Raw genomic sequence first — 15,000 nt, 5'->3', positions numbered from 1 at the left:
GGGACGCAAGTGTGTGTGTGTGTGGGGTGGGGGGGTGTGGTGGGGGGTTGTCGGTACTGACCACGTCGAAAGCCGTGAAGACGTGGCAGTAGTGGTGACTGGACTTGAGGTCTTTGGTGATGTAGGCGAACGTCGACAGGTCCTCCGGGTCCTGAGCCGCGCACGAGATGTTCCGGATCTCGTGTTCCGCGATGATGTTCTGCAGAGAGAGAGAGAGAGAGAGAGAGAGAGAGAGAGAGAGAGAGAGAGAGAGAGAGAGGATAATCTCCAGTGAGCCACAAATCTGATTTATTATTCATCTAATTTCTTTCACACGTCCCAAAATCATAAACGAGAGGTTTCTGGAGTTTGTCCTCTTGGTGACGTCCCCGTGGAAACTCCCCGTCTCTGCGTTGTGTTTAATTAAGAGTTTATCTGCTGTGAAATGCAGAACGCCGGAGACCCCGGGACAAAAAAAAACAACAACAAAAAAACACACACAACTGTCATTGATGTCGTGAAAAGATTTCAGCCTGTTGTGGGTTTTTTGTACGCCGCTCCCTGTAGTTTGTGTTTTGTTTTTTTAAATCATTGGGACGGCAGAGAAAGACATTTACTACTTTAATGAAATTACCCAGAGGTGTGAATACAGGTAAGCCCCCCCCCCTCCCCCACCCCTTGTTAGTTTGTCATATCCCCTCAATTTATTTATGACCCTTATTATTATTTCTTCCCATGTGTTCCCATATGTCTCTACTAGGATCTGAGGACTTGGGAGGGAAACACTGAGATGTAGACTTTCAGCAAATGATGCTCATCTTCTGCTGTGTGTGTGTGTGTGTGTGTGTGTGTGTGTGTGTGTGAGTGAGGCTTCAATAAAAAAAGACGAGGACTGATTTTAAACCCTATGTGACCAACTTAACTGATGTATTTATTGACAGACATTTGGAGAGAATTCTGTTGGCAAAAGTTCGATTGGATAATTTAAAAGGTGTGCAGACAAAAGGTAAAAAAACAACAAACTGATCTTTCTCTTCTATCTTTTTTGGTCCGTATTGCAGCTGAATTATTGGTGCACGACAAATGCATTGAAGATATAATCAACAACAAAACAAAGCTTCACTAAGGACTTCATGAAGTGAGAAGGTTGTTATTGATTTGCCAGCTCATACCTTCCATACTGGTTATTACCAGTGTGTGTTTTGCCCTCTTTCACACCTTATTTTTGACGCCTCTGAATGTCACTCGTGCTCAAGAGCCCCTTTGGCGTGTTATTCACAGGAAGTGAGCGGGTCGCTCGCTCGCTCACCTTATTCGTGGCGTCGATGAACTTCACTCCCTTGTAGGACACGGAGAGCACGATGGTCGGCACCTTCTTCATCTGTTCGGTCGACTTCTTGAGAGACGGGAAGAAAGGAAAAGATGATATTTGAGGCGCGGCATACAGACGTGCACAGGAATCAAGTTGATTATAAATAGTTCACGAGTTTCTCCGATGGATTTAATGCTCGAAGAAAGAAAGAAAGCAAAGAGCTCGTCTCCCGATGACTCCCTTCTTTTTCCTTCATACTTTTAAGTTAATTCAAATAATCTCCAAAGGGTTGGGGGGGGGGGGGGGGTCAGGCGCCTCATAAAAAAACACAACTGCTTCCCAATTACATTTCTAAACCCGATCAACTGCAGCGCTGCAAATCCAATAAGTCCATTAGCTTCTGTACATCCCTTCCTTATTCTTTTTGCACTTTGACGCGTCTCAATTACCTAAATTTAAAACGTATTGTGCAGCGAGGCGTGATTTTTTTTTTTTACGAGCGGGTCGTTCTACCCCCCGCCGGAGAGATTTCATGTACTCAAAAGAATCGGACGTGAGACCGAGTCCCCCCAAAGTGTCACTTCTCGTCTTTCATCGCTCGTCACGGTGTCCACATTGCTATCACGTCGAATCCTTTTCCACATCGGTTTCTCTCCTTTGATTCGGTTTTTTTTTTCCCGCACGCTCGGCGGTTTTTTTTCGGCCTCGTCGGGATCAGGAAGCGCTGAAAAAGCCGACAAAAAACATCCACTTCTACCTCCGCGGCGGGGTAAAAAAAGGGTGGATGGAGGGATGAGAGGAGGGATGCTGGGAGCCGGGACGAGAGGGAAGGTAATATAAAAAATTTAAAAAAAAGACGTGCATCTCATCGCGCTTAATTACAACCTCGGTTTGCAGCAAAGGTGTCAAACTGAGGAGGGAGAGGAAAACAAAAAGGAACGAGAGAGACGCCCTCTGATGTGGCAACATAAATGTAGAGACAGAAGGGAGAGAGGGAGGGCAGAGGAGAGCTTTGCACATGAATATTAAAATTTATCTTCACACTGCAGCAGCTGAGAGAGAAAGAGAGAGAGGGGGGAGAGCTAGAGTTACAGTAAAATGTGAGAGACACAGGAGAGGAAGAACGACTCGATGGGAGAGGAGGATGAGAGGATGGGAGGTGAAGGCGAGGATATTAAAAAGAAATCCACCCAATAATACTAATCCACCGGCAGACGATGAGACCGAAGTCCCAGGTTTTTATAAATGTGTAACTTTTTACGTAATGCAGCCACGTGCGTTCATGTTTAATTCATCACAACTGTGGGTTGTATTTCAGCAGCTTCCTTCGAGCGTTGCCACGACGACGCGTTCCGACACCCCAGCGATGGACGTGAAGGGGGGGGGGGGGGGGGAGAGGGGGAGGGGGAGGAGCTTTACCCTCATTTTGGCACAAGCGTCTTGTGTGGACTCCGTCCCTCTCAGCTCCTTCACCAGCATGGAGCCCAGGTACTGTGGAAAAGACACACACACACACACACACACACACACACACACACACACACACGCTCAGTGAATAGTACACGTGGTTGCCACGGTTGCGGCTGGGTTGCGCAACCTCTGCAGCCACGTGAACCTCCTCGTCCGTAACGTAATAATGTGCGGCACATCTCTGTGGCAAAAATAAAACTCGATTATTTCCTTGTATATATTTTGAGTAATTCGTTGTATTGCATCACATTTGATTAAATGCACTCCTCCGTCTGGACGCTCTGCAACCGCAGCAGCGTCTGATTCAATAAAGAAAGCAACTAATGGCGCCGGTGTTTTTACGGGCACGATGTTTGTGTCAACGCGTGAGTGTGTGACACCTGCAAGAGGACCTCGTTCCTTCAAAGTGGGACCCTCGCAAGGCTTTCCGTGGATTATATGGGGACACATTTACAGTTTTATCAAGTTTGGACTTGAATATCTAGCACACGGGATTTATTCTAATACATTCATCGTGGAGGCAAAAACAACCTTTTGTACAAATTGCTTTGTTTGTGGGAGTCTGTTCCCTGGAAGAAGGTCATCTGGGCATGTTAGTAATTTGTCTTGATTAAAGCTAACAATCTAAAATCACCGTTTTAAGGGCGGGCTCGCGGGCATTTATCCTAAAAAAAAAATTGCATTACAGCTGCACACAAGACCAGCTGGCTGCCGCCTTGTGGTGGTTGGTGTACACAAACACACACACACACACACACACACACACACACACACACACACACACACAAACTCACACACAAACACACACACAGTCTTTTATTAGTTCCGAATTAAATTCAAAGATGTTGGGAACCTAACAAGACTGTGAGGCTGCTGCAGGCAAAGTGGTGCTTTGAGCTAAATGCTAACAGCAGCATGCTAAATGCTAACAGCAGCATGCTAAATGCTAACAGCAGCATGCTAAATGGGCCGCAGAAACAGCAGCTGCGATGTTTACCACGTTCACGATCTTATTTTAGTGTGGCAGCGTGTTCAAAGTTGCTCATGAGCACTAAATACGAAGGCCGAGACTGAAGTCATTAGATTTGCACGTTTTTTTTTTTTTTTTTGGGTCATAAACCGGGCTGCGACTCCCCGATATGTTGTGTATTTGATGTTAGCTTCCTCCAATAACAGAGCGCGCGATATTTTTTCTTCTAATTGTAAAACGGACTCAACAAAGTTAGGATGCCATCTGTGGAGGAGAGCATCGCGCCTCCTTCTCTATCAACGCGCTCCCTTCACTCTCTCCTTCTCATTACCGTCTTATCCATCTACAATTTATTCTTCTTCGCCAATATTCACACTGAGCGCTCCGCCTCTGTTGTGGCGCCCGCTCATTTATCTCACTTTCCGAGCGTCCCGGGACACCCAGCGCTTTTTTAGACATGTTGTCATAAATGGCTCCATGAAAGCACCCCCCCCCCCCCCCCCCCCCGCGTGTTCTCCATCATCCGGCCCAAAAACACACACATTGCTTGTGTAGATCCACATCAGTCGGAGGCCTAATGGTCCACGTTGTTTCTATCGATCTTCTGAGGTGAGAAAGGGAAAAAGGGGACATAAGACGAGCCCTCGGGATACAGTCATCTCTTATTCACTCCTTCTCTTTCTCATCCTGCGTTCTTGCTTTCATTACACCCCACCCCCCCCCCCTCTCCCAGTCGTCCTATTTGTTTAAACTTTAATTTCGTTCCATATTTTTCCCCTCTCTCCTCCACGATGCCAACAAACCGACGGTGTAACTTCTGGATGGTTTCTAAGCACGCGATGGCATCTTTAAATCGTCTTTAAATCGCTGCAGTCTGGGGAGCCGATGCAACCAATCAGAGGGTGCCAGGCTGTATCCGTGGTAACGTGAATACATCCTTTTTGTGTCACTTGGCAAAAGTCTAAATTTACCTCAAAGAGAGAATAACTGAGTGAGATATTGACTGGAAGGTGAAGTTAAGGCTCATTGATCTTTAATATTGTTTCCTTACTGTCGCTGTGTATTGATATGAAATGATCAGTTCAAATAATTAATCAATTAAAGAACTGCAACATCACCGCAGCTACTTTGATGAAGATCGACCTCTTTTGGTCACAACGTGCAACTTTGAACACGTCGACATGGATTTTTCGTCATTTTTCATACATTTCATAGACAATAAATGGAGAAAAACTGCAAAAATAAATAATTTTGAACCAAAGTGAAAAAAAAGGGGGGCGGGACTCACGTAGGCTTCGTAGTCGCAGGACTGAAAGATGAGCTTCTCGGGGTGATGCTGCCAGTACTGCACCGGGGTGGACGAGGTCGCCTCGTTGGGCGGGCGCAACGTGATCGGCTCGCACCACTCGCCGGCCTGGAGGAAAAAGATTTTTTTAAACAACAACGTTATCTTTCTAACGTCACAGCGAACACACGAAACACAATCCGAGAGGAGATTGACGCCGGCGAGGCCTTCAGAGGTGAGATCTTGCAATCGGATGCACAGATGTTTTGATAACCGGCCTGCAGGATAAGCCTTTAGAAAAACAGGCGTGAGACCAAAATCTGCTTTAAACCGCAGCAGCTTAACCATTTTACATGTTTTTCTTTTCCTCTCACACACACACACACTTCGACCCGGCTGCCGGGACTCAAGTTACTTAAAAGTTGTGTAACGCTCCGACTAAAAGGACGGAGAATGCAAACAAATAAAAATGTGTGTGGATGAGCCAGAGGGGGAAAAAACTAAATTATAAATATCCGCTGCTTCCAGACACACACACACACACACACACACACACACACACACACACACACACACACACACACACACACACACACACACACACACACACACACACACACACACACACACACACACACACACACACACACACACACACACACACACACACACACATTAGGGAGTCAGAGGGGTAAACAGAGTGTGTGTTAAGTCTGCATCACACACAAAAAAGACCCCAATCACACTGAATCACAACACAGCTGCTCCCTCAGATGTGTGTGTGTGTGTGTGTGTGTGCATGTGTCTGATTGAAAGTCATAAAGAGTTTGGATGCGAATAAATTTGGCAGTAAAGTTTTACACTTGTTCTAAATAAGTACGTCTTGTTAATGCAGAACGATATAAATATATATATATACTGTGTATATATATATATATATATATATATATATACGTAAAGCTGTAGATTTTCTCCTGATTGCGTTTCCTAACTGTTGCGTCACGGTTTGCACATTTTCATAATTTGATATCACAAAGTTTTCAGGCATGAATTTAATGTTTCCTTAAATTGTTGATTATTACCAGCAAACAGGCAGACAAAACATTGCACATTGCAGCTATTAGGGACCATTTAATTACTGCGACGCCTCATGTACGATTAAGATCTACTCCTCCGTGCTCATTAGAAAATGTGATACCGCCTGAAAAGTCCATTAATTTATGACGGCTTTTGAATTTGCAAAATTACAACAGGCAAACTTTGAAATATCACTGAAATCAGATCATTATTCATGTTGTTTAATTACAGCCAAAAAATAGACTTTAAAGAACGCCGTTAAAAGATGAATATGGAGTTATTCTGTATCATCCTAATTATTAATAGTGCACTTGGTGGGGACTATTTTCAGCGGCGGATTAAGAAAAATAGAGAATATCACCAAAATGTACCCTTGCATGCAGCCAGCTGACCACCATTCATAATACTCTCTCTCTCTCTTCCCCCCCATCTCCATTCATCCCCCCCCCCCCTTCCTCACCATGCTGACTTGGGCCATCTGTCGCTCCAGCTTGGACCGCGGCACGTCCTCGAAGTAGTTGTCGTTGCTGCGCTGCCTGCGCCGGGCGTCCGCCTGCATGATGAGGTGCTGCACGTCCAGAGATCCACCCGGGACCCCCGCCGTGTACGCCTGCTGGCCCACCGACGGGCTGAGCTGGGGGGGAGTGTGGTTCCCGCCGGGCTCCTGGGGCAGAACAAAAAAAAATCAGGGACTCGAAGGTCTCAGCTGATGTTCATTTAAGTGACTTTTAACAAGCTGAGCAGAGACTAAGAGAATGTGAACCTGTATACGGTTCAGTGACGTCCTCGAGCACCCAGCTAGCCACCGATTCACACATTAAAACCCACCCGAGGGAGGAAATGCTGGTCAAACTCCTCATTTTACCCAATTTAACCCTATTTTTCATTGAATGAAGTGAAAACAGGCCTGGAATTGAAATTTTATGAATCAAGAATCAAGCTGAGAAGCCAAGGGGCCAAGAGACTATTTATAAGGACGTTAAAAGCGTAGCCCCCGATGGGAGAGGGAAGGAAACCAGTCCCCTGTGTCGGCCATTTTGTGCCCGGTGGATAGATTTGGGTGATTGGGTGATCGGCCTCCACCCCCCCCCCCATGCTTCATACGAAACGACGCCCGCTCACCCTGAGGGAGACGGCCCGCGGAGGCTTTTGTGGGGTGTCTTCGTGCAGCCGGTCCCCCAATGAGGCGAGGATCCGTTTCCTGTGTCCGATGAGACTGATCTTCAATACCTGAATGGACACACAGATATTACACATTAGTGTTAAATCACAAGCTCTGGGAACGTTTGATTTATCAAATAATCAAGCAAACTCTTTTTTAGAGTTAAGATGTTTGATTTTTATGCGCACTACAAGAAATGCTGGGTCAAAAGCTAAATGATGGCTCACTTTAAAAAACAGCTTTTTAGAGTTCAAGGGTTTCCAAAATGCATAATACCAAGATCATATCAACCAAAATAAAAAAACACCACATAAAAGAAAACACGGAGAAGAACACCAGAATTCAGGAAAAGTGCCCACGAGGACGTAATGACAATAAATGCCCCCGAGCAAAAGCCATTATTATTATTATTATAATAACAATAATGTAGTTTACATAACTAAAATGACTTTGACGGCTGTGTTCAATACTGTTGCAGAAACAAGATGACAAGAGTGTACACACACACACACACACACACACACACACACACACACACTATTTGATGTTCTTTTATTTCAGTCAAATTAATTAGAAATGAATACATTAAAGAGGCAAATTATCAGAATTAACTTAAAATATGAACTTTGGACTCGAAAAGGGACGACTCGACATGAAAAAAGAAGAAACACTCCTTGAATTTGTAATCATTCGGCCTGGAAACACGCCCACATCGAGAGAGTGAGAGAGTGAGAGTGTGAGAGAGTGAGAGAGTGAGAGAGAGTCTTTACACCGACAGCCGTGAACCGCAAATTCAACAACATCAGATTTGTAAAAAGGTTTATTGGGTTTTCACCGGGCGCTCGTTAGACAGGCACAAAAAGAGACAAAACACACACACACACGCACACACACACACACACACGCACACACACACACACACACACACACACACACACACACACACACACACACGCGCGAGACGAGCTGGAACACGGCGGCTTTCTGCAGAGCCGTTGTTTGCGCCGTCGACGCCTTCTGGCACCGACACATACCTCAGCATGCAAAGGGCTGCCCGGCTCTACGGGGCCTCTGGAGCTCCTCCAATAAATATGTGTGTGAGAGAACGTGTGTGTGTGTGTGTGTGTCTTCGGGGGCAAAAAGGTGGAAATGAGCCTCGGCGCGAGTGTAATGACTCTCCCAACAGTCCACACTTTCATCATCTCGTGCACTAATTATTGCTCTTCAACGGCTGGAGAGACGAATACAAACTGAAGCTGCACACACTTTGGTTGATTGTGTGTGTGTGTGTGTGTGTGTGTGTGACCACCAAGCATACAAACGGAGCATAAATAAAACCAAAACCCGACCGTAATGAATAGTGCATGTATGCAAAGTGCCTAAGCCTAAATTTTTTTTTTTAAAAAGCCAAACATTCGCTCTGGTTTTTCTCTGCTTCGTGAATTACTTTTGATCTCCTGCAGCGAATCGGTGAATCGGGAGAAAGAGCGTCGGTGAAGGAGCTGCCGAGCGGCCGCTAACGGGTTACACTGCGTCCTGCGCTGCTCTTCCCCCGCGTGGGAATAATGTATTTTAATTGTTAAAAATTAGAGGGATCAAAGGGAAACGGAGAGGAGAGAGCTGGGACTAGAGGGTAGTGGAACTAATTGGTGTATAATGGCCGCCCCGTGCTCCCTGCACCGATTTTTATTCACTCATCTTTCCCCTCCCATCCTCCTCTCTCTCTCTCTCTCTCTCTCTCTCTCCATCTCTGTCTGTCTCTCAGTACTAAAGATGACATTGACTCGCTGCATTTGCTGCATTAAGATCATGTGATTTTGTCCTAATCTTAAGCGTTTTTTCAACTTCTAAAAGTTCCACTTCCACAACTTAAGAGCGAGTCTATCGATCGATTTTTAAGGAAAACGTTGTTTCAGCCTCTCGATTAATGTCGAGATCTGCTGCTTTTCTTTGACTTTTGTGTCGGAATATCTTTCGTTGTCGGTCATTTGATAACGTCACCTTGTAGGTTTTGAGGTTTGAGGTTATTGAGAAGCACAGTTTGACTTTTTTTAGACATTTTTTTAGACAATCTGCAGCTGAACGACGTGATTCTTTAAAAAGGCACCGCTTTCTAAAGTGTTTTGTGTAGTGAGCCCCTTAATGAACGGCCTTCGAGGGTTCTCTGGGTTCACGCCGTTAGTTGCCATGTTGAGAGCCGCGTGGAGTCAATCAAATCTCAAATCTAAGATACGTTCTGAATTTTTAGCGCCTTTAAAAATAGAAAAAAATTGATTGCAAAAGTAATTTGTTTTTCTTCATTTGACCCGCGATTGGACGACTTTTCACTAAACCAGAAAGCATAAAAATTCGGATTTTTCTTCTTCTTCCTCCCCCGATGTAGAGAAGGTTATGAAATATTCATCCTCTTGCTGCCGTCTGTCTCCCGAGGGGGCCGAGCGTGACACCAGCCCTCACGCCGGCGTTTCATCACACACAAATACACACACACACGCACACACACACACACACACACACTTCAGCGAGAGGACAGGAATGGCCTGGCATGGTGCGCATCCACGTGTGTGTGTGTGTGTGTGTGTGTGTGTGTTTGTGTTTGTGTGTTACGCTTCGTCTTACGCAACAGCCTCTACTTCAACTACAGTAGAAGCCTCAACCTCAGCCTGAAGTTCAACTGTCACCATGGCAACAAAGAGCCGCAGCAGCAGTCACCCACACACACTCATTCCAAAAGCAAGATATATATATATATATATATATCCACACGCACGTGAATGTGTACACACACACACACACACACACACAGCTGTTTGGGAGCCTGTGGAAGACGATTGCATTGTCGTCCCTGAATGGATGAGAATGTGAATGCGACGCGACCATTGTTGTTAAAACACAAGACTCGCGCTCCTCGCTCGCCTCGACTGCAGAGTATCGCTCCCCATTTGCATTTAAATGATATTCGTAGCGGCTGCACATCCATGACGGGGAAAAAAAAGTGTTGGGCGACCACGGCGTGCACCCCCCCTCGCCCCCCCTGCAACCCCTCTCCTCCAATCAACTCGCAGATCTCACACTTTCCCCTTTTGCATTGTAACCGAGTGGCTATAGATGAGTCTAACTCTTGATTATATTACCGCAGTGTTAAGTGATTTGGGGCACTTCTTTCGGTCTCCAGTATCTGGCCGGGCTGCACTGTTTGTTTGTGTGTGTTTGTTTGTTTATTTGTGTGTGTGTGTGTGTGTCGATCAATGCACTAATCCTGTTCACAGTCCCCTGAGCCCGGATTGAACGGGCTTGATCAACGCATTAGCCGCCACACACGCGGGTCACGGCCCTGTGTTGTCCCCCCTGTCTCTCTCTCTCTCTCTCTGGCCTGCTGTCGCTTTTACAACAAAAAATAAAACACTTTTCCCTTGACCTCAACGTGACCTCTCATCATCGCCTCTCGCGCTACATCCAGAGAATAGAAAGGAGAGGCTTTAAAAAGAGGGAAGACGGCCGTATAAAAGAAGAGTTTCTCCCTCCTGTGCCGTGGTCGACCGCACGCGATTGACCCATCTTGCCTCGTGCGTCTTACCTTCTGCACGTGGCCGATCGCCTCTCGCCCTGCAGACGAAGAGGTCGTGACCTCTGTGATGCCAACAGACCCCGTTCAACCCTTTGAAGAATGCGCCAATCGATTTTTTTTTTGTGACTCACTCCGCCTGTCGGGTTCCTGAAATTGCCCCGGGTCAGAATGGAGTGCCGGCCAATGGGATGGTCGTATTGATCGGCAAATAGCCCGAATCCGTCTCAGCCTTAGAGGTTGAATACTGTGTGCGGCTATTGAGGACATCGAGTTCACTCCCTTCCGAAATATTTCTGAGGATCTGGGGGGGTTTAAAGGCTGTTTTATTTTGATTAAATATAGAAAAAAAGAAAGACACTAAAAGAGGATTAGTACTATCCACCAGATTACATAATTGTCAGTGTAGAGAAGACTTCAAACAACATAATGACTGTAATATTGGGGGATTAGATTGCCCGATCTTTCTTCTTTTTTTTTTAAAGGATTACGATTTTTCAAAGTGGCGGTCCTTAACATTTCCGTCCTGGTTTAATTCGGAGTTATGGGCTGCTATATTTTTCAGAATTGTGTGCACAATTTGGGTGTTTTTGTTTTGTTCATACACTGGAGAAAGAACTAGAATTATAATATAATTTCTTTTTACCGGGAATGTCGCCGCAGTGGGCGAAACTCTAGCACCATTGTGTTACCTCCTTCGGTGACTTAAGAGACTTTTATTTAAATGAACATCTTAAATATTTCCATACCAATAAGAACAAATTGTACTGAATCCGGTTGGCGGCTGGTCAAACGTTAAGGCGGGATTGATGCTGACAGTTATGTAGGATAATTACTGCACTAGTCATATGAAGTGGCTTTGAGCAAGAACATGAACATTTGAGAATAAACACGAGCCCATAATCACGTCTGAGCCGCGGCATTAATCTGTCGGCTAAAACGGGGGAATAAAATAAACTGTTTTTTCATCTTGCGATCGATCGGTTTCTGTTAGAGAAGCATTGACACGGCACGCAACTTCTAACCCTGAATGGCCACCTTCCTCGTCGCTCCATCCCTCACTTAACAGACACACACACACACACACACAGACACACACACACACTGAATAACCCTCAGCAGCACCTGTGAGCTAGAATTGGATCATGACAGTGATCTTTGCTTTGTTCAGAACCACAGCCGCTCTTACGTACAGCAATATCTATATATTTATATACATACATACACACTATGCATGGAGGGGGGGGCATAGGAGGGAAACCAGAGACCACCGGTTCCCTAGCAACCAGAGTGCGGGGTGTGTGTGTGTGTGTGTGTGTGTGTGTGTAAAATGATGTCCAACAGGGACCAATCGGACGTCTTGTTTCGGTGCCGACAGAACCGGCAGCCAATGAGAGGGCGGCGTTTATAAGCTTGCCTACATGGAGACAGATATATCTCCATTAATAGCACAAGAACTGGAACTATGACTAGAAGCACAGGCTGTGTGTGTGTGTGTGTGTGTGTGTGTTTGTGTGTGTGTGTGCAAACATTGCCAAGTACTGCAGGATCAAGGTTGAAGCAAGATCTCTCAAAGCTTTTCCTCTGCGTGCAAACATACACACAAATACACTCAAACACACACACTTTACCACACACACACACACACACACATTTGCCACACAAAGAGGAGCTCATGAACTGAATTGCCAATATGATGAGAGAGGAAATGGTTTATGATATTTTTCTGGGTTAATAAATACTTCTAAAGCCCAAAGATGGAACCGCTTTTCACAGCACAAGCCCTCCTAAGGACCGGGCCGTGTGTGTGAACATCCACGCACGTGTGTGTGTGTGTGTGTGTGTGTGTGTGTGTGTGTGTGTTTATGAGCACAGTACTATCTGGGCGTGGGCGCTCGGTCTTTACAAACTATAAAAATGCAAATGTTATATATATATATATATATATATATATATATATATTTTTTAGATGCATTTTGTCGTTAATGTACATCTACAACCGTCTGTGCGACCCGTGAAGCTTGTATGATGTGCATGTCCACATGACATCACACGGTTAAGGTTGCCGTAGCAACAGAGAGAGAGAGAGCGAGAGCCCGGTAGACTGATGTTTACGTTGTTGTTGTCGTTTACTGCCCTGCACTCCAGAGGTAGAGTAAGGTGTACATACAACAGCTGCTCGCGGTCAGAGTCGGCGATGTGTGGAACATACAGTACATGCAGTACATGCAGTACATGTACATGCAGTACAAGCATGTACTGTATGTACTGTATGTACATGTACATGCAGGCCACGGAGACAAGGCGGGGTTAACAGGATGCTCGTCGCGGCCACGTGTGCATCTGTTGAACTCTCTGCTGACGGACAGCTGTGGACGGCCCCCTGCTGTGTGAGGAGAGGAGCAGTTGAATATTATATTATTTCTTTTCCAGCAGCCACTTTACATAAAAGGAGTCAGCGGTGTTCCAGGTGCCATTTTTTTTCTCCTCCTGATCATCATTTACAGCAGAGCAGGTTTCATTAGAATCACCGACGATTGTGCAGTTCATTGCTAAGTTTGCGTAACTGACATTTAACATTTTTTTTATTACGAGCTCCTTTTTTGCCATTAGTGCGCGATTAAAACTGAAGTGATGTGTAAATTGGTTTTCCATGAAACATCCACACGGCTGTCCAATCAAATCTATCGACTAAGTGATCACCAGCTGGAGCAAAGATGATGGAAAAATAATTACATTAAACAACTTTGTAAATGTAGGCATTGCATTATTTTATTCACACACACATATATATATATATATATATGTACAAATATTTGGGTCGTGAGACCTATTTAGATTTTGTGAAACGCAAATCTCTATTTAGTAAACACTTACATAATAACTCTAAGTCTTAAGTTACAAAAACAATCTAAATAAATCAGAGCAGAACGAAGCCAAATATTAGAAGCAGCCAATAGTGAGGTCAAAGCTGTGGTGCTATAAATACAGCGGAGAGGCCATGTCCTTCTTGCTTTGAGGTCATTCGACGTGTCGCTCTTTTTGATGCTTAAAAGCGCACCTTTAAGCCACGCCCACTTTACTTGACGTCCGCGCGCGTTTGTAACCCAGAAAAATAAGATGTCAACCCTCCGCGCTACGAATCATCGGAAAAGATGCGGATCGCTAATCAAACTAAACGGAATAAAATCAGAACCACACTGATCTTTAAGGGTTCAGACCCATCGACGCGGGTATGATTGATCGCGTGTGAGGTATAAAAAAAAAAAAAAGAAGCATCTGACAGGACTTCCAACTCAATCCTTTTTCCGCTCTTCTAACAGACATGCACTCCTCTCCCCGTTGTCCTGCTGGGACCTGTCTCGCCTCCTGCAGGGTCCTCAGCCTACTCTCCCTGCACTATGCAGCCGCTGACTTCGCTTCAACACAAGTCCACACAGGCCGGGAAACATGAACCCATCCTCTTGGAACCTCCTGTTTGACAAAGTCAGGAAAAGCCTCCACCTGAAGGAACTATTTGGTCACTTTCGAACAGAAAGTGGGTCGAGAAAAAACCTTGGAAAAACTAATCGATCGTTCAGTTTCTATATATTAATCTAAATATGTACTTTTGGCTCGTAAGCTTGCACAGACTCTTCCAAACTATAAAAGACATCTTCCTCCGTCTCGCCTTCAGATTTCTCTTCTCTCGCCGTCCTCTAAGAGTGTGTTAGTGCGTGCCCACGAGAATAGGACACAAATTAGGGCAGCGATTGGATTCGAGGGGGTTTTAACTGTCGTAGTAATACCTTTTTTTCTCTTCTTCTTCTTCCTCTTTCTCCTTTTCACTTCTTCACTCGACTCAATCTGGAACCAAAAAAAAAAAAAAAAAAAAAGGGTCGACATGTTTTTGAGCTGAAACCTTAATTTTGGGATTTAAACTCGCCTTTGAGAAAGTCTTGCGATGCGTTCAAATACGAGCGCTTTACGGCCAAGAAAACCCCCAAAAAATACACCCGGGGACACAACGCCGAAGGGAAGGCTTTACCGTCTCATGCAAGAGGTGACGCGATTTAAATATCCAGGAGCGTACACCTGAGAGGCTTTCGATCTCTCAGGTGGCTCGAGGTACAGACTCGAGCCACGAGAAACGCACCTGCGCACGCGAGTCGCCGGGCCGGGTTAAATTTAGCCGAGTCAG

The 15,000-nt window shown here is 45.3% G+C and overlaps 1 protein-coding gene across 1 annotated transcript in view; it reads right to left on the bottom strand.

Annotated features, from left to right (window-relative positions):
• The window catches only part of anks1b (ankyrin repeat and sterile alpha motif domain containing 1B), a 156,004-nt gene that overhangs the window by 6,543 nt on the left and 134,461 nt on the right, over positions 1-15,000 (bottom strand). Inside the window, exons 20-25 of the mRNA XM_034526551.1 lie at positions 7,216-7,323; positions 6,554-6,757; positions 5,020-5,145; positions 2,711-2,782; positions 1,289-1,375; positions 62-199 (exon numbers count right to left, since the gene is read on the bottom strand). Of these exons, the coding sequence (XP_034382442.1) occupies positions 62-199; positions 1,289-1,375; positions 2,711-2,782; positions 5,020-5,145; positions 6,554-6,757; positions 7,216-7,323 (735 nt within the window). The remainder of the gene's footprint in view (positions 1-61; positions 200-1,288; positions 1,376-2,710; positions 2,783-5,019; positions 5,146-6,553; positions 6,758-7,215; positions 7,324-15,000) is intronic.

This window comes from Cyclopterus lumpus, chromosome 23 (genome assembly GCF_009769545.1).
Source record: "Cyclopterus lumpus isolate fCycLum1 chromosome 23, fCycLum1.pri, whole genome shotgun sequence".
Classification (NCBI taxonomy): Eukaryota; Metazoa; Chordata; class Actinopteri; order Perciformes; family Cyclopteridae; genus Cyclopterus; species Cyclopterus lumpus.
This window is presented reverse-complemented; position numbering and strand designations above follow the sequence as displayed.